This window comes from Coccinella septempunctata, chromosome 6 (genome assembly GCF_907165205.1).
Source record: "Coccinella septempunctata chromosome 6, icCocSept1.1, whole genome shotgun sequence".
NCBI classification, from domain to species: domain Eukaryota; kingdom Metazoa; phylum Arthropoda; class Insecta; order Coleoptera; family Coccinellidae; genus Coccinella; species Coccinella septempunctata.
Window position 1 is genome coordinate 25,778,598 of NC_058194.1, and position 20,849 is coordinate 25,799,446.

At 35.3% G+C, this 20,849-nt stretch overlaps 2 protein-coding genes across 2 annotated transcripts in view; both read right to left on the bottom strand.

Annotated features, from left to right (window-relative positions):
• Window positions 1-20,849, bottom strand: part of LOC123315671 (MAM domain-containing glycosylphosphatidylinositol anchor protein 2-like) — a 99,199-nt gene that overhangs the window by 75,028 nt on the left and 3,322 nt on the right. Inside the window, exon 2 of the mRNA XM_044901492.1 lies at window positions 8,462-8,590. Coding sequence (XP_044757427.1) covers window positions 8,462-8,590 — 129 coding nt within the window. The remainder of the gene's footprint in view (window positions 1-8,461; window positions 8,591-20,849) is intronic.
• Window positions 19,280-20,039, bottom strand: LOC123315672. Its single transcript, XM_044901493.1, has 2 exons — window positions 19,748-20,039; window positions 19,280-19,527 (listed from the first exon to the last, which is right to left on the bottom strand). The coding sequence occupies exons 1-2, from the start codon at window positions 19,863-19,865 to the stop codon at window positions 19,298-19,300; spliced, it is 348 nt and encodes a 115-aa protein (XP_044757428.1). The 5' UTR covers window positions 19,866-20,039; the 3' UTR covers window positions 19,280-19,297.

Here is a 20,849-nt window from a genome sequence, read left to right on the forward strand (position 1 = left end):
CATGAATAATATTGAAATGCTGAAATTTGGGCCTTATGTTTTTATCTTTTCATCTTTTTTTCCACTCAAGGTCACAAAATAAAAAAATACGGATTGAAATACTCAATATCATACCACGCTCCACAATTGGTTTCATAACAGCGTAGACTACACAGTAGATACACAAAGTTATTGACGAATATACCAAGGAAGTCTATGTTACCTTAAGTGTGAGGTGTGACTTTTAATTCCTTCGCTCGTTTGGAGAATTTGAAGTCAACATTGCGAAGTCCACTTCAAATAATATGATTAATATCTATTCAAAGCTAGGTAACATTTCTTGCAAGATCAAATTAATCTATTTTTCTTTCTGGGGCTTTGCACCCAAACATTCATTCTCTTGAATTCAATCCAGAAAAAAACAGTATGACTGATTGACTGCCCAATTACAACAGCCAGTCTTCTGCTGTTGGTATATCGGAGACTTTTGCGTCTCTTCTATAGGTCTAAGCTTTGCTCAGATGCAGAAAATTATGTTTCCAGATTCTTACGCAGCAGTAGAGGCTTTGAAGCTGTAGATCGTGTACATCCCGCTTTAGTGTTTCTAGCGAAGTATGATCTTTATAGCAATTCAAAATGGGTGCTATGGGTTTTCCTTTCCTGGAGAGCGAACAAGCAAACAAAAAATTCACCTCACTACTTCATATTCGGATAGAGCGAACAGAAATTTCCAATTCACAAAATGCCAGTGTATTTCCATAGCGTGATTTTTAATTTTCCACCAACATAACCTTAAGGCTCACTATTCAAAGAAGCTCATTTTTCAGGTAGTCAGCACGCAATCAACGGGATTCGTAGACCAAAAATATTCCAGCATGCTGATTACATGCTTGAATGTAACATTCGAGAATCTGGAAATTGTGTTTTGGGGACCGAATGCCTGGGGCTTGCAGAGGTGGTGAAATGCACTGTATTCCCCGCCTCAAATGGGAATGCCGCTGAATGACATGGAGAAGGAACAGGAATTTTCATCGATGAGATAATGCCTGCCATACCTAGCGGTCTGTACTATACAGGATGAGTCTTTGACTCGTACAAATATTTAAGCAGTGGATTCTTGTGGTCAAAAGAAACCCTTTTTTGTTTACCATTTTTTCCGAATCGGCTCGGTTCAAAAGATACAGGGTGCTGAAAAACCATCGAAAACTTATATTTTAATTCTGTCAGAAACGGTTTTATGGAATGAAAAGAATTTCGGAATATAGTTTTTCATTTATTTGATTAATCTTTTTCGAACATAGAATATCACCCACGTCTTTTCATTATGACCATTACGTACCATAAATATACCAAAAACTCTTGAAACTGAGTTTGACGCTATCTAATGAATATTTGAACGTGTAAAATGAAAGTATTCTTTATATTTTCACGTATAACGCGCAGTTTCAGAGTAATTTGATAATGAAAAATTAAAAAGTGTCTAGGAAATTTGAAAAATTGGGTACTTTGGCTGAATAAAACTCTGTTAAAAGATCCACAGATGTGTACTATCACAGATTTAGCTAGTTATTTTGAAGGTTATTTTGTTTTCCAGGGGTGGCACAGCTCATTAGGAAAACTTAAAGTGACTATAACTCTTTATCAGGGTCGAATCGGAAAAAATGGTATAGGAAAAAAGTGTTTCTTTTAACCTCAAGAATGTAGTGTTAAAATATTTGTACGATTCAAAGACTCACCCTGCATATATGGTATAAAGAATTTTATTGATTGGGTGGAAATTTCTGCTGCAACTAAGATCGAATATGTGAATGTGTGTTCTACTATGAAGAATATGCTGTATATCTTTCGGAATAACAGGATGTATTTTGTATGAAAATAGCCAAATTACTGAATTTTTTATAACGTTTTTCAAATACGCGATTTGAAATTTTTGGTGAATTCATGCTTCATATTATTCTGTTATTTGTATTTGTATGAAAGCAAAGTACCCAGTATTTTCCACAATTTTTTTTCTGTCAAGAGATAGAGTATCGAAAAGAACTATGTTTCATAAAAAACCGCCATTAATTTGCCCATTATTCGCTTTTCCAGTCTAAAATCGAAAGGGTCAATATTCTAAACGAAATCAAATAAATAGTCGATTTATTAATATATAAACTGTTTTTTCTCTCAGTTTCACGATGTTTAATGCGAATCACACTCTATCTAGGGTCGTATTTAGACATGTTTCATGAGGATTTTTCGAGCTTCATCTTGTGAAAGTTTTGTATAGGCTCATTTTAACCACTTCTGCATTCTGTTAAAAATTGGGATCTTCAGAAAGAGAAAATGGACATTTTCTGGACATCCAGACTGATCCTACATTCAGCAGAAACACCAACAGCTCCATATCCTCCAAAGCGCTCAATCCTCCAACTCTGTTCGTGAAAATCCGTCCAAATCCAGCCCTGGGCCGTTCAAATTGAAACATGACGTTCGTGGAGATCCCCGAGGCTTCAGATTGTTTGATTTGACATAATGAATAAAATTACATCCGCGAACTCCGTGCATGCACGCAGTAGGCTAATCTCGGAAAATTCGATAAAATTCTATATTTACATCGTTATTCGGCTGAGTAATTCTCACCTGAAGTCTCTGATCCCTGCGGTGCCCAACCCGAGACTAACTTGGATGCAGAATTTTATTCCGAATAATTTCTTCATGGATCGCTGATGCCCGCAGATGTGGAAGTTCCTGGAGTTTGGGGGCAAAAAGAATCCGGTTCTTCGACTCGTTTGTAAGAAGTGTAAATACCTCATTCGTTTCTGTAGTTCGAATCGGTGGAACTTTTCTTTGAGGGCCTCGAATGAGGAGCGCAAGACAAAAAGGTCTTATTCAACCTGAAATTTACTGCGAAAAAGTGCTTCATTAGGGATGGGGGATTGTTCGATTCAAATTCTTTCAGTGTCGCGGCATTTCTTCCAGTTTGCGTTCAAATTGATGAAGAAAAATATTTCACCATGGATGGTACCTTTTTCGTAAAAATTATAATTTCTCGTTATAATTCGAGTGGCAAGACGTGATTTATAAACTTCTCCATTTCAGACGCTCGCTTGGCCAAAATGGCAAAATGCATTTCAACAAAGAACATGAATAATTGCTCGACTCAATAAAATTGCGAATTATTTTCATCTTGGCACACTATATTTTTTAAAGAAGATACTGCATTCACACTCAATTACAAGTTGGTGAGTTTTCTTTCGTCTGGAGATAGAATAAAATAGTTTCTTCGACGTATAGTTCATGATGTGTGAATTCATTCAGATTAAACGTACCTGTTGATAGTTTTTTCTCAAAAATCGGAATTTGATATAAATAAGGACTTTTTTATTCAGATTGGATCAAGTTATCTGAAATCAATTTTCAAATGGTATGGGGAGTCCGGTAGAGTTGAACCCCTTTTCACTCTGAAGCCACTTAAGTTGTCTCTGTAAATGGTAGCAACAAGCAACTCATTTGTTTGCGTGAAGATATCATGCCCAAAAATAGGTAACGATAGATAATAATAGTAGAGAGATGGTGAGATGAACATTTTGAGTACAGCCATTCTTCTTTTACGAACCGAAAATTGGCTCATGTTTCCCTAACCCATGGGAGAGTTGAGCAGGGGGCGAGAGAGACTTGACCATAAGTTTGTTTATCAGGAAAAACATTGAAAAAAAACAATTTCACTTATTTCCTAGATGTGTTTTACTTGTCTATGTCAAGGTTTTCATCATCAGATGTATCAGTGTTTCAGTGTTTCAGTGTCACTCTCACTTATTTCCGAGATGTTTTCTACTTTTTTTAACCTTTGTGTACTTATATTTTATTTCTATTATTCAATTTTTTCTTTTTGAAGCAAAGTATTATGTGAGCTTGTGGGAAACTTGGACCACTGAATATGTCTCCCGACCATAGCATGGGTGAAGTCTCCCACACTCCCTTTCAGTCTTTTCAACAGATGTTTTCTTGAAACTTTTCGACCATCATTAAAAAGGTTCATTATTTGTACAACAATATTGATCAATGAAAGCAATAAAACTAAATAAAACCACGCACCTATTAAACTTTTCAGACAGTGTAATAAACAAAAATTATTAAATTTCTGATTTCCTAACAACAAAATCACGTTCAACCCCCTCACTCCAGAACTGTTCTGATGGCGGCCAAAAAGAAGTCACCACTAGTTGTGCCTTGTTACGAGTATGTCGCAAACTATTTACAATACCGATAGCCCCAAATTTGAATTGAAATATTCGAGGTGGTTCAAGTCTCCTACCTGAGCAAGTCTTCCGGACTCCCCCTATCATATGAATGAAGAAAAAAGTTTTGTAACAAATTTTACAATTTTAACAAAATTTTAGGTGATTTTTTCTACCCCTCACAACTTCCAATCAACAAGAACAATATTTCTTGAGTCCTTCTCGCTCGCATGAAATGTCTGTTTAATTTCATTCTGCAGTTTCTTGGTTTCTAAGGGTTAAATTAAAAATTCCTTCTTTGGCGTCATCTTCGGGGGGCTGTACATGTACCTAAGCAGAAACTTCTCAAGAAAAAGAAATATATGATACACTACCTTTTTTTGAAAAGGAACTATTCCTTCACAACCAGTAAATTTAATAATAACCATTTTTCATTTCTAATAAAAAATATGTTTTCTACAGCATCGCTACTCATTTTCTCTGGTACATCTGCAGAGCTTTAGTATGAAAAATTTTTTTGAAGAATCTCTAACTCCTTAGAGATTCTTCAAAAAAATGTTTCATACTTATTCTCCTCAATTTGGGTTATCACTGCATATGCAAGTTTAAACTGAATAAGTATGAGTTTAATTCATAATTTTTTCAAATTCACCACGGAAACTATTCAAAATCAACCTTCAAATATGGGGTTTTAAAATTTAAATAGTTTTGTGTGGAGTTTAAGATTTGGCAACAGCGCATACAAGACAATGAAAAGAACAATGTCCGATCAGCTTGTTTATGAAATAACAGCTGTTGATCTACAGGCGCGTACTTACTGGCGAGCTTCAACTGCAACCGGCCATATAAATCCCATAAAATTTTACGTTTTTCCTCGTTCGTCGCAGACTTCATAGACAGCCATCTTTGTCTATCTCATCAAGATAATGCATTTGTCGTCCTTTATTATCAAGGCATATTTCAGTCGATGTTGCCAGCTTGTAAAATTCTCACAAAACGCTTTAAACATTAAACCCATTTTTATTTTTCATTTTTAAGTGCTTAAAATATTTTTGGGAAACGGTTGAAATGGTTATTTCAAAATGTGACGTTTCAAAGATATTCCATAAAAAATACATCATTTTCGTAAGAAGGAGTATTCCCTATTAATTATGAGTTTGATAGTAGAACGATCTCTTCGATGATTGGGTAATTTTTTTTATAAACCTTCTCCTCACATTATTCTAGACCTTTCAAACTATGTGTTATCGAAAATTTGACTCATTGAATTACCCTGGAGTTCGTAGCATATCGTGTTCAATAAACAGTCAAACAAAAGCACTATTATATAACCGTGGAAAAAATATCAACCATATTGTACAGTGGATACGGATGATATCTAAACGATCCTGCAAAACACTCGATGTCAGACAACCCTTGACCCTCATCCCATTCAAAATTCTCACAGTCCAATGAATTTTATCGAGCCAGACCGAGCAGCAACTTCCAGGTGCTCTTCACTTAATCAAATAATCACGTTGTTACTCTCCTACTTAGAGGGGAAGTATCTTCGGGAGTTTTTTACGATTCAGACCCTCCTGAAAAGAACAGTAATATGGGTCTCATCTCGAACCAGATGTTCCACAGCTTATCGCGGGACTCTGAACCGGACATGACAATTTCATTAGGTCCGGTTAATCAAATGTATTCGGACTCAAGGAGGGACAATGAGAAATTAAACAGCACTTTGAGATTTTGCATCAAAAGTAGGCAAATCGTCCATTGACTAATAATCTGACTAAATATAGATTTTGAATTTCGGAATTCGTATTCCTCAAGAGGAATCATATACACTGCGCAAAAAAATTAACGCACATTCTGAAAATCTCAATTTTAATGAAAGTTAACTCTACATTAACTTATTTTTTATGTTCTCTCGGAAGGTTTTGAACGAAACAAGACACATTAAGTGGAAGAAAAATTCAGGATTTCACCGAATCTTATGTGAAAGAAGAGAAAGGAACAATTTTCAAAATACTAAAATGCTGATAAGTGATTTAATACTTGGTATTTCCACCCCTTGCGTTGATTACAACTCGGCAACGACGGTGCATACTCAAAATGATCTTAAAATGTTCTGATCTAATCGTTCCCAGATTTCTCCGAGTTTGATTCCTAAGTCATTAAGAGTAGCTGGATGATTTTCTGAACTTCTCAGCCTTCTATTGAGGTTGTCCCAAACCTGCTCAATCGGAGATCTGCACTTCTTGCTGGCCATTCCATTCGAGAGACTTCAACCTCTTCAAGGTACTCCTGAACGATGCGCGCACGATGGGGTCTGGCATTATCGTCCAAAAAAATGAAATTTTCACCAATGTATGGGGCAAATGGCACTACATGCTCTTCAAGAATGTTCCTTATATACTTATCAGAATTCATAGCTCCATTATCAACGACCACTAGGTCTGTGCGAGCAGTCAAAGATATTCCACCCCATACCATAATCGATCCTCCCCCGAAACCAGTAGTATTCAGGAAATTGCACTGAGCATATCTTTCATGTGGATGTCTGTATACAAGGGAACGTCGATCACAATGGTAGAGGCAGAATCTAGACTCATCTGTGAAGAGAACTCTTTCCGAATCGGCCTCTTCCCAATGGATATGCTCTCTCGCAAAATCCAAACGCGCCCTTCGATGGGCTGGGGTAAGAGCTGGGCCTCTTGCCGTGACACGAGGCATTAAATCATATTCTCTGAGGCGATTTCTTATTGTCTGATAATTTGCACCTCATGAGTTTGCTCAAGCTGAATTTGAAGGAGGCGAGCGGTTGCAAACCGTTGTCTCAACGAAGAAACTCTGAAGTAACGTTCTTGAATGGCAGTTGATACCCGTGGTCTACCCTGTCCTGGTCTTCGGACATGTCTCCCTGAATCGCTGCAACATTCTGGACACACTTGTATGGGAAACTCCAAACCTTTCTGCAATTCTTGTGTATGTCCACCCTTCTTCTCGCAAAACTACCGCCTGGGCACATTCCTCTTGGGTCAAATTGCGTGTTTCGCGTTGCATAGCGATCGAGTGTAATCAAACGAAAGAAAAACTATTGATCGCTAGAATTGATCGAGAACAACTGATTCAAAATCTGATAATATCATCTTTTTTTATTCCTGCTGGGAAAAAACATCTGTATTGAAGAAAACCGTTGAAAGTGGATAACATATGCATGCATAATTCTGATAAAAATAATTATCATTGAGAACACCTTCAGTTGTAGAATAAATTTGAGATTTCCATAATGTGCGTTAATTTTTTTGCGCAGTGTATTTCAATCAAACCAATTATTTCAATGGCAGTATTTGGTATAGCAGAATTCAAAAAAATTTCATAGGTAGCCTTTTTATTGGTAGAACATGCGTTTAATCTTACAAGGAGAGGCCTAAGAGCTTCAGTTTACATGAAAGACCCCCTTTAATTTTCGACAAGTCCTCACCCCCTAAAAACTTTCGCACTTATTTGATGCAACACCCTGTTTAATTGTTTTAACCAAACAGAATCTTTTTTAACAAGAAAAAAAATGATATAACGTATGCACACTTATTCATTCCACAAAAATTTCCTGAATATCATACGACATAAAGAAGTTATTGGGAGGATATGGGACGCAATATTCGAGATCAAAAGAATTCTTGCCTCCCTAACACAAAACTGAATTCTGTATCGCTTCCTGCCAATAGTATTCCTATTACCCAAGATACCGCTACGGAACTGTTCTTCTGCATATCGAATACACTCAAATAGTGCCTGTGTATATATACCCCAACCCAAAAATACGGCCGTTACCGGAGATGAAATATTATTAAACGTCACAGTCACTTTTCTCCGTCGCACACGTTTTAGAATATGAATTTCAAGAGGCCTCTAAAATTCAGTTTTCAGTAGGAGGAAAGCCATTTTTGATGCGGCTCGCAGTTCAGGAGGTTTATCTGGCTTTATTGGAATGTAACTTTTCTGGCTACTATTGCTTTGTTTATAGTCGATATAAAACTATTGGAAGTCGATATTGATGAATTAGGCTATAGGATGAAAATATTTGTTATCATATCTGCATCATATGATCATCAAACCACTAATATTGTTCGGGGCCCTCTACTGAGCGTGCTTCAAAGGCTCATCTATACATTTGTATCATAATTTACTTCAGATTTGATTTCAGCATTTAATTAAACTTCATATTCATGTTTGATAGGGATTAGAAAAAAAATTGAAGAAGTGCTTACCTAAATTCTGGACTTCACATGGCAATATAACTGTATCACCCGTAACTACTCTAAAGGTACTTCCTCTTGAGATAAACTTAGGAGTGGGTTGACCTATGAATGGATTTGCCACGCTTTCATGGCCAGATCCTGAAAAAAAACATTGGAAATAGAGAATTTTGCGGAAGACACAAATGATTCATGTTATTCTGGTATAATTTTTGCTAGAATTAAAGTTAATTCATTCAACAACTATAATTTCCGAGTTTAGATTATGATACTACGAGAATATATTGAAAAATTCTCAGCCTACTATAGAACCAAACAAAATTTCAATGTCAAAATATTTTATTATTCAACATATTCTCCTCTTAATTGGATACATTTATTACAGCGAACCTGTAACGTCTCTAGACCTTTCAAAAAAAAATGTTTCTTCTTGCTCTGCAAACCAGACCTCCACAGCTTTTATTAACTCATCGTTGGAAGAAAATTTACGACCTTTTAAACTTTTTTCAGTTGAGGAAATAGATGATAGTCGGATGGAGCCAAATCTGGTGAATAAGGGGAATGTTCTAGTAATTGAAACCCTAAATCACGAATTTTTGCATGGCAACATGAGATTTGTGTGCAGGGGCGTTGTCCTGCAAAAACAAAACACCTTTGGATTGCTTTTCGCTTCTTTTCTCTTTAATTTTTTCCCGTAGAGTGGTCAGTAATGTCAAATGGTACTCTCCGGTTATTGTTCTACCCTTATCCAAAAAATCAATCATGATTACGCCATGGCAATCCCAAAAAACTGAAGCGAGAACTTTTCCAGCAGATTTTTGGACACGAAACTTCTTAGGTCTTGGAGAACCAGTGTCGCCATTCCATCGATTGTTGCTTTGTTTCTGGATCGTAGAAGTGTACCCAAGTCTCATCAATAGTAACAATTCGGTTTAAGAAGTGTACATCGTTTTCAAATCGAGCACAGATCGAACGCGATGCTTCTACCCTTGCACACTTTTGGTCAACATTCAAACATTTGGGGATCCATTTTGGAGGAATTTTTCTCATGTCCAAATTTACGTGAGCTATATAATGAACGCATTCTTATGAAATATTCAGTGCTTCAGATATCCCTTTTAGACCAATTCGACGGTCTGATAAAATCATGTCATGAACTGCACCGATATTTTCGGGGACTGATAGAGAAACTGGCCCTTCCCAATCGGTCATAATCTTCAATGAAAAATTTACCTCTTTTGAAGTTTGAAGTCCAATTTTTCACGGTCGCATATGAAGGACGTTGATCACCAAGGGTATTGAGCATATCTTCGTAAATCTGCTTACCTCTTAACCCTTTTAAATACAGGTACTTGATGATGGCTTGATACTCCAATTTTTCGATTTTCGCAATTTCGGTGGACATCTTCTTTCTTTTAATTTATTGCGTAACTCTGGTTTACCTTTTTGACCTCAAACTTCACAGTGACACTTCTAATGAGTTATTGTATTTTGCTATGGTAACACAATATTTTTTTATGCATGGAACTGGCTAACTAGATATCGATACATTCTCGTATGTGGGATTTCAGTGAGATGAAATATGGATGATAGGTGCATTCTTCTGTAGATTTTAGTTGTTTATATACAGTCATGACTAAATAAAAATCTCTTAGCAAGTCCTCTGGCCGTTAACTATCTCATATCGTTCCACAACGGCAAGCATTTAAGATTCCGGTCACCCTCCCCTTAATTCGATAGATATTCAAATTAGTTAAGCCACTGTCCATTGTGAATATCGCGCCGTCTAAGTGAAGCTGAACAAATAAAGTAGGACAAGTTTTTTGTCTTCTATGCACGCACCTAAAACCAATGTAACGAGCGTACTCTTTTCACACAAAGGGCCTGGAGGAGCGTGAAGCCAACCCTTCATTTTTCGAGCCTGTTCGCAGGTTGTTGGGATATCATTACAACCACGACTTAAATCCCCTTCATACGGTAGGTATAAGGGGATTTTTTCCATGGACTAGTTGCATAATACTGAATTAATGGTCAGACAGATGGTCGGTGTCAAATGTAGGGATTATTCTTTTGAAGAATATTTTAAGCTGATTTTCTTACTGGAGATAAAATCTTGCCTTTCAGATTAGATTGAACTATCACCATATAAAGTAGATCAATCTTTATAAATAAGAATGCAGTTGTTATGTGTTGTCATCGCTGGACGTAAAAAAAGGTGAAGCGATTTTGTTCATTTATCTCTGCAACCTTCCTTATAGTTTATAGGTTTTAAGAGAAGAAAATTTCGGAATAGTTGACTGGGAAAATCAAGAAAACTAGATGAAATTCGAATTTGGCGCGCAAGTTCAATTTGGGTATTCTACCCTCCACAGACAAGTGTTTGACAATTACTGGCGATTGACAGTTGACCAATGAACTATATGAGCAACACGATCTCAACATCGATTTAAAGTTCTCAAATTTCTGCATTTTCGTTATCAGTTAATTGATTATTGTGTATCTGAGTGATAAGTGAGCAGTATACGAGGATGTATTGATTCTAGTTAGCCTAGACCAGTTCCATGCATAGAAAAAATATTGCGTTACCATAGCAACGAACAATAAGTCATTAGAAGTGTCAGTGTGAACTTTGAGGTCAAAAAAGTAAACCAGAGTAACGCAATAAATAAAAAGAAAGAAGATGTCCACCGAAATTATGAAATTCGAAGAATTGGAGAATCGAGCCATCATCAAGTACCTGTATTTAAAAGGGTTAAGAGGTAAGCAGATTTACGAAGATATGCTTAATACTCTTGGTGATCAATGTACTTCGTAAGCGAACGTGAAAAATTGGACTGCAAAAGAGGTAAATTTTCCATTGAAGATGATCGGGAAGGCCAGTTTCTGTGTCAGTCCCCGAAAATATAGATGCAGTTCATGACATGATTTTATCAGACCTTCGAATTGGGCTAACACGGATATCTGAAGCACTGAATATTTCATATGAACGCGTTCATCATATAGTTCACGTCAATTTGGACATGAGAAAAATTGCTGCAAAATGGATCCCCAAATGTTTGAATGCTGAACAAAAGCGTGCAAGGGTAGATGCATCGCGTTCGATCTGTGCTCGATTTGAAAACGATGAAGACTTCTTAAACCGAATTGTTACTATGGATGTGAAGTGGGTACATTTTCTACGATCCAGAAACAAAGCAACAATCGATGGAATGGCGACACTCAGGTTCTCAAGACCTAAGAAGTTTCGTGTCCAAAAATCGGGTGGAAAAGTTCTTGCTTAAGTTTTTAGGGATTGCCATGGAGTAATCATGATTGATTTTTTGGATAAGTGTAGAACAATAACCAGAGATTACTATTCGATATTACTGACCACTCTACGGAAAAAATTAAATAGAAAAAACGCGGAAAGCTATCCAAAGGTGTTTCGTTTTTGTAGGAAAACGCCCCTGCACACAAATCTCATGTTGCCATGCAAAAACTTCGTGATTTAGGCTTTGAATTACTAGAACAACCCCCTTATTCACCAGATTTGGCTCCATCTGACTATCATCTCTTTCCTCGACTGAAAAACAGTTTGAAAGGTCGTAAATCTTCTTCCAACGAGGAGGTAATAGAAGCTGTGGAGGTCTGGTTTGCAGAGCAAGAAGAAACATTTTTTTTGAAAGGTCTAGAGACGTTGCAGGTTCGCTGTAATTAATGTATCCAATATAGAGAATATGTTGAGTAATAAAATATTTTGACATTGAAATTCTCTTTGGTTCTATAGTAGGCTAAGAATTTTTCAATATATCCTCGTACATCGCGATTGTGCTTTGCACTTTTCTCTTCACTCTAATTATTGGAAGGAAATATTATACTGGGTTGAAAATACAAACATGTTTGAGGAGAGAAAAGTCATAAATTCCACCCCTGCTCGGAGGAATATCGATAAGGCAGAAACATTGGTGTTCTCGATCGAAAGAAAATTGAGATTAAATTACAGATGATGAAAACGAGTATCTGGAAGAATCAGTTTACTACAAGGGAGAAGAAATGAACGAATCACCAGTTGATGATGAAATAGGGAAAAAAATTTGTCCTAGTCTTCAAATTTCTTCTGAATTTCGGATAGACCCTTCTAGAGTCATCCACAATGAAATCGCGTCGTCATTACGACCGAATTTTTCAACAATTAAGCGGCAAAATGGAAATTTCGGAAGAAAATGGGCACTTGATTCTGCACTAATCGTCGGGGGTAAACATCTAGGGGGAGATTAATGGAGTTCGCCGTTGAAAAGCAATTTCCATAAAATGATTAATGACAATAATACGTTTATTGCCTGATGAGAACTATTCGCAGACTCCCGATGATGGAGCATTTTGTACATCAGATCCGAGATAGGTTTCCCGTGGAAATTTAAATGATAATTTTCGGAAGGCGCTGGAACAAAAGACATGATTGATGTGAAATATCAGAGAGTCATCTCGGAACGGAATCTTTTTTGCAAAGTTGATATTTTTCAACTTTGATCTTGGAAAGGAAACATTCCACTCATTTATTACCTTCAAGGGGTTACGAATTATTTCGGTCCGTTTTAGAAAGATGACTTTGACTGTTAATAATGCTCATATACTGCATTCACATTCATTTTAGCAGTCGGTTGGCCATGAAATAATTTTCTCAAGTTTTTGTGACTAGAACGGAGTAAGGTTGGCACTCATGAAATGTCGTTAATGTCATAACGCCATTGCCACAACTTATATCAATTAATATCAGGTATTTCTATGATTAATATTACGAAAATGCCAAAAGTGATTGAAAAAAGAGACAGGGTTTCAGGAAGTGCTATTTAGGTCCGCTCATTCCAATAGTTAAACCCTGATATTCTAAAATCCACAATACGTCAGACGGTAGCGAACATATTCAATGTAAGAGAATTTATATAAGGTTTCATCTGATTCTAAATGACTTATATTTCAGCTGAATATTTCCACAATCAGAAAGATTGTGAATGAAGAGGATGACAAAGAATTTCCTTCTATTGGGAGACCCAAAAAATTTGAGAATTTTATGTTTGTGTGAATTAATGCGAAAAGTTTACTACAAGATTTTCGATTAATGTCATCGTAGAATAAGTTCCCGAAAATTGATTTGTCTATTTTTCATTTGACTTGTCTTATACATTGTAAATGTCTTAAGGTACCAATAAATACCTAATTATTATTATATTTTATATCAATGCATTAAGATAAACAGCCACAAATACGCGCCAGTTGTCCTGCTCATTGTTTATTCAGGTGAAATTTTTGTTCAGAGGTGAAGATCATTTTGATTGAAACTTCCTTTAATTCCTTTTACTTATATTGATGCAAGATGATTTTTGTTGAAGAATTCAACATTCTTGTAATTATCTGTTAATTCCTTCGGGATATACCTATTCCCAACCACTGCACCATACGCATTTCATCTTCGGGTTAATATTTTTGAAATCTACAAGTGATGTAACGTATTCAAACTTTAGCCAAAGAAGATAACGAACATTAACTCTCCTCAAGCTAGTGCATATTATGATATTACACTGATCTCTTGTATTTTCCATGCAAATAACTGGATTTGGTATGCCTTCAATCAGTTTGTATAAACTTCAATTATGTTCGTCCCATATTTTCCGAAGAGATTCGACATTGTGATAAAATACGTAATAACAGAAATTTTTACGTAGAACGGGCAACATAGCGTTGATTTAAAACCCAAAAATGTTTTGACAAGCTTCATAACCCCACATTTTCGTACTATAAAGAGTGAAATGTGTCAAATTTCCATGGCCAACCGACTGCCAAAATAAAAGTGAATGGAGTATAGGCTGCGGATTTCACGAAAATCATTTAATTTCTTCCTTCCCCTTGTTCTCTGTCAGTGATTTGTGGGGGATATTATTTCTCGAATATTGTTTGGAAAGATGTTATCTCGATTCAGCAATATTTATATAGGATCTCAAACCCAGTGAGCCGATAAGTCAGTTGCTATTGATTGCTCGTCAAAGCAATTACGCTTACAATAGTAAGCCGGACTGAACCCATGATATTAGAGACGATCATTTCATCACAGTTGGATCATCAAATTAAGTCGATTAACGAAGAGGATATGGAAAAATGAGCTCCTGAACTCGGTTCGACTGAAAAGGATCATGAGTTTATTATAATTCACTGAATTATTAATTCTTACTGAGTAATTCTACAATGAATGATCAGGCAAGTTTTCGCAGCTATGGACTTTTTTCCTAGACAGCTTTTTTCAAATATGTAACATCACAGAAAGAGCTCAAGAGTTTTGAGCATTGAAGTAGAATTGAAGATGATTTCGAATGTCCTCCAGAGTGATATTAAAAATTCGTGTAATTGAGGGGGATTTTGCGCTTTCACGGATTTAAATTTATAAATTCGATATTATATTTTCGACAGAACATTTTTCGAAACTGATGAGTGGGAGTTCATGGAAATTATACGAATCAAGGTCTCGGTTCTCGGAAAAATGAAAAACCCACACGTAGAGCGCTGCGGGCGTTTCGCTAATATGAAATATTGTATAATAATCTGTGAGAAATACAAATTTATTTTCACTTTTCAGAGAAATATTTTTCGAGTCAATTAGCCCGCATCATTTGGAGAAAGCTCTTGAACTATATTCATCAAGTTAGAGTTCAATGTTTTTCAGTGTATATTCACTGGAAAAATATCAATAAATAATAGCATAAATAATTGCACATTTGATTTTTCTCATTGGAAGAATCAAATAACGGATTAATGAAATTCATGGAAGTTGGTGAGAATAACAAATCCCCTATTTTGAACCACAATCTACATTTTCTTGGAAAATATTAACACAACAAGGTTGTGGTTTAATTCCTTTTAAGTATTCAGTTCATTTTTGTTAGCTAAATTTCGATGTCCATTCATTTTTATAATATGTGTATGTGTATGTCCTTTACTCCAAAATATATAAAGAAAGTATCCCCTCTAAGCCTGTCTTTAAGCTTCAAGAATAGAGTTAGTGTACGAAACTTACAGAAAATCCACACAATCAACAAAAAATATCATAAATTTCCAATTTACATAAAAATCAAGAAATTGTTCAAAAAAATTGGACCTGACAATGATGTACTACGAAAATTCGTTCAATTTTTAACTTTTCTACAGGATATTTAGAAGTTAAGGGTATAATATGCAATTTTAGTGCTCCCTGTACAGGGTGGGCAAAATTCGTAATCTACTGAATGTATCTCGAGAACTATAAGTACTAGAAAAAAACTGATTAAACATTTCCTACCTCCTTTTAAGAGAAACAACGAATGGTGAAAACCGTAGCCTCCTACGATTCTTCGTTTTTGAGTTATTAGCGGAAAATGAGATTTTGACGATTTCGAAAAGTTCTCATAACTTTTTTGTAAGTTACAGATCTGAAATTTGAAGCTTCTGAAGGCACTTTTTTATGAAGAATCCACTGACGAGCTCGAAATACTTTTTCATTTCTAATCATTAGGCGAACTTTTGTTTTTTTCAAAAACAACCTTTTATTGAATTTGTTATTTTTGTGTTGGAAAAAATCTTTTGTCAGTGGATTCTATGTATAAAAGTTTGATTTTCAAATCTGTAACTTCAAAGACAAAAAAGTTATGAGAACTTTTCGAATTCGTTAAAATCTAATTTTTTGCCAATAACTCAAAAACGAAGAATCGTAGGAGGCTAGGTTTTCACCATTCTTTATTTCTCTGAAAAAGAGCTCGGAAATGTGTCATCCATTTTCTTCTAGCTCTTATAGTTCTTGAGATCCCCTCAGTAGACAACGAATTTTGTCCACTCTGTACATCAACGTATCCGTTCATCCTTTTCGGTAGAATCGATATCAGGACATGATGCCTATCAAAAAATTATCGAAATTGCTCAAAAACTTGAATGTTATCAAAGATTGAATTCAGGCAAATTTTGCGGTCCAGCGCAGATTTCTCTACTTTAATTTTTCAATATACTCCCCATAAACTAACCTAATAATGGAAGTGCAGTAATTCAATTTCTAATTTGGAAAATGTGTCGCACAGAATGGCCGGTAACGGCTGTTCTTGTAGTTCTGCCGTTTCCGATATCTCCTGAAAATATACGGCCGGTTCCTACGGGAGATCCCGCAGTACAGTAACACAGTCAAAAACTTTATTTATGAATACGATAACACAACTATTGTTACCCCAGGGGAAACTCCAGCTCTACTGTTCTAGACTCCGGGACATTTGATAGAAGCTTCTGTTTCCATTAATGCTAAATGGTGCAGGATAAAACAAATCGGGAAAGTTGAGCGGACGGAGATATCTGGATAATTTGCATTTGTAGCAGTTTGATGAAATCTGATGGGGATTCTCCTGAATGTTATAATGCGAATTTGTTCGTAGATGAAACAAGTCAAGATGTATCCTTGAACAAATTAGATAGATATTCATTTATGTCCAATAATACAGGATGAAATAGAAGACTCAGCCAAAACTTATGTTAACGAGTAGTTTATATAGTGTGGTCGTTGTAAATAGACTCTAGTACCTAGTCTGTATAAAAGGGCAGGGTTGCTTTCCTTTTCTGTCTCTCTCTCTCCCTCTTAGGGTCACTTTCAATAGTAGACTGACGGTGGTTGCAGTGAACCAATGAAAGTGTTTCGGGGTGTGACCAAACATCCCTATCTGAGCACCGATCTTCAAAATGAACATAATTTAATTTCGAATTTGGAACCACCAACCACCATATTAAAAATATGCACTTCATATTTCTTCTCGAAATGAAATAGGAAATAATAAGTATTCTCAAAAAGATTTATACAGGGTGTTAATGAGTATGACAAACTCCAGGGAGTGATTCTGTATGAAAAAATAAAAATATACTCGTATAACAATTTGTTCTCGTAAATTGAACCTTAGAACATAGATACATGGAATGGGCATTCAGTGCTACAAATGAATTGTTTGTAGTCCACACATTCGATGTTTCTCTGTCTAGCGCGACACTAAGGCAGTGGCGTTTTATTGAAAAATTCACATGCGTCTATTCGTACTGAAAATTGATGCGCCAATGATGTCCCAATCAACTGTCTCAATTGCAGCACTAAGCAACTATCTCACTCCAGTCTTTGGAAAGTTTATTTTCCATTCCATGTACATATCTATCTATGTTCTAAGAATTGAACGAAACTAATTTGCAGTGTGAAACATTTCAATGGCATACCATTTTTTTTCTTTAGAAAAAATTGAGATCAAAACCGAAATGATGATAAGATTTTGAATTCAGTGTCCAAAATTGGACAATAAATAAAGGGTCAGTTTTTAAGAAGATCTTCAAAACATGTATCTCGCATAAAAATTGTTTGCGGTAAAAGTTATATAGAAAACTGTCAATATTTTTTCATGCAGTATCAACCCCTGATGTTTATCGTCGTTTACGAGAGGAACATTTTTTGAAAAAGAAATCCTACTTCTCTCACAGCACCTGGAAATTTTATCTTCTTGAAAGCCTTTATCTTTGAATAGAATAGAACTTGTCGATTCGATTTGAAATACTCTACGTTCAATGATATACTTCTATTGACTATTTTTGATGAGAATCAAAATTTGACGATAAAGACGAAAATACTCCAACATTGTAGGAGTACCACCAGTTAAAAATATTCTTACTTTGGTTTGAATTTTTTATCGGAATATCTTGAATTCAAAGAGTTTCTTTCTGTTCATTAACAATAATTATATCCTGGCACCTGGTGACACCCAACAAAAAATTTATGGGAAGATTCTAGATCAAGTTTTTAAATTTTCTTGTGAATTGAATTCCTCCTTTTGGAATTATCAGAAATTATAGAATAGATTTAAAAGCACTCAATCCTCACTTGAAAATACACCTGTAGAGGGGAGAAAATCTACATAATTCAAAATCCTAAAATTCTGAATTGGTTATAGCTCATTCCATAATGTTTTCCTAGACAATTGAAATTAAACTGCGATGACCCTGAATAATAAAGTCCTAATATTTTTCAACGCATGCAGCAGTATGAAAAATAAGTGTTATTATACTGATATGATATATCATCGCCGGAACAGGAAATGAAATGGACTACCAGTTTGTTCTTCTTGTCAGAGAGATCTTTGATGAGAGGTTCCTATATCTTCTGAAATATAATCTGGATAGGTAAATTCCTCCTGATCAATGAAAAAACGATAAAAATTTAATGAGAATTTTGATGTTCTGGAGAAGAAAATAAATATTCGAATTACATTTGTACAATTTGAACTGAATAAAAAATTTCCACTTGAAGTTGCGAATTAAAATTGATACAAAATAATATCGATATGTATTTGCCAAAGTGACGTAAGTCACCAAAAACGATTTTGCAGGAAAAACGTGTTTTTAATTTAACCTGGTTAAACTTATTTAAATTGTACAAAATTTTCCAGGGTGATTCTTTGATGTCCACAGTTAATTAAAAAAAAAAATTTTTTAAGTTTTAGTTAAGGTTTAGTGGTTATTTGATACTTACGTTACTTTACAGGATCATAAAACTCGAAGTCTTGATGAAAAATGTAACGTAAGTACCCAGATACGTCAGTTTAGCGGCAAATTGTAGCACTTAAATTATTATGGAAAGAATTAAAAGTTATCGAAGTCTTGATCAAAAATGTAACGTAAGTACCCAGATACGTCAGCTTAGCGGCAAACTGTAGCACTTAAATTAAAGAAAGAATTAAAAGTTATCGTTTATTATAGAAAAAACACATGAAATAACGTTACAGAAATCAACTGTTAAATTCTTAGTAAGTAGTAAAAAATACATATTATTTTTTATTAAGATTCGGAGCTTTCATCCTCCTTGTCATCCTCTGCATCACTCTCTGCTAACTCATCTTGAACAGAAGACTTTGATTTCAGTTTAAAAAATTCATCGTGAAACCTGGCAGGTATGACATTGTTTTTGCAAAGTTTATCCAAATCCCTTCTTTTTAATTCGGATATTGAAAGCAGTTGCTTATAAATTCTTTCAGGTTCAGAAAAGGCCTTTTCTTGTCGTTTTCGACCTTAAACAAAGAAAAACTATAGGATAACCCGCAAATATGTATTAATTTTCTTATTTGTAGTTCATTGACAGTAGTTTGGCTTAAAAATATCTAAAAAAAGTCTGTATTTAATAAAGTCTTAATAACACGGAAATTTCCTATATACCTAAACGCAAAAGCTTATCCAGTGTAAAATTTTCTTTTGTTATTGCATTAAAATGTGTAACATGGGCCAACTTACCACCCTTATTGTAGTTCAACTCAAAACACAAATCGTATTCAGGACTTCTGTCATAGGTATATTTGACTGCGACTTCCGGTGATCCTTTTTGAAAAAAAGCTTGTCTTACACTATTCATTTTTAGCCCTGTTTTTGTAAGGACGAGCTGCTCATCCCCTAGCTTCTTCCAATTTTTGAACTCAAAGTGCTCAAGCTTTATAACTTTATATGGCCTCGGGTTAACTCTGCAATTTCCTATAATGGTGCTCCACTCTGAAGGGGCCCATATAATTCTATTTTTGATGAACCTTTCGATAACCTCGTGTATGGAATCCACAGGCATGTAGGTGTGCCCCGGTAAAAGAAATACAATTTTGATGGTTTTAATATTTTTTGATTTTTGCAAAAATAAGTGAATCATGACCAACATTGCTCTATTTTTATTTTGTCCGGCGCAGCTAACAGTACAAAATAACATGTCTAATATCTCTATCATCTAACATTTTTAGGTAATTGTAAATGATGGTGCATATTTCGTTGCACCCACGATTACCATCGGATTCACCCCACAAAAAGCAGTATCCATCTTGCGATGGCGTTTCGTATATGCTTTCATTGTAAAATGAATATTTTCTAGAGTAGTACAATAACATGTTATCCCCATGGGGAGTATTTAAGACTTTCTGTAAATCAAAGCTGGAACAAACTGAATCTGAGACTTCTTTGACTTTCTTTTGATCTTCTAAAAATAGTTCTTTACTTTCTTCCTTGTCTTTTAAATGTTTGTCGTACTCCTCTTTCAACGTAGTGTTTTCTTGATATTCTTTATCTTTTCGTACCTCACACAAAGAACACTTATCTTTTTTAGGCAAATGGAACCCAAGGTTAAAATCTTTGTTAAAAACTTTTCTAAACACTTTGAGTGAAACACATTCTTTCTTGCTTCTTCCATTTACCTCCTCATGTTTAATAAAAATCCGGTACAAGAAACTAACATTTCGCAATTCCTGTGGTAAGTATTTTCTGCTACTTTGATTTTGACAATAATGGGATGGTACAGCTGGCAACTGCTTAATAAAATCGTGTATTTTATTGATCATCTCTGAACTTGTTTTGTTGACAG

Bases quoted from the DNA above. Each gene is read 5' to 3' on its own strand.
- LOC123315672 (XM_044901493.1), bottom strand. From the start codon at position 19,865: ATGAATAGTGTAAGACAAGCTTTTTTTCAAAAAGGATCACCGGAAGTC. The intron at 19,528-19,747 runs GTAAGTTGGCCC...TCTTTGTTTAAG, and splicing joins GTTGAACTACAATAAGGGTG to GTCGAAAACGACAAGAAAAG.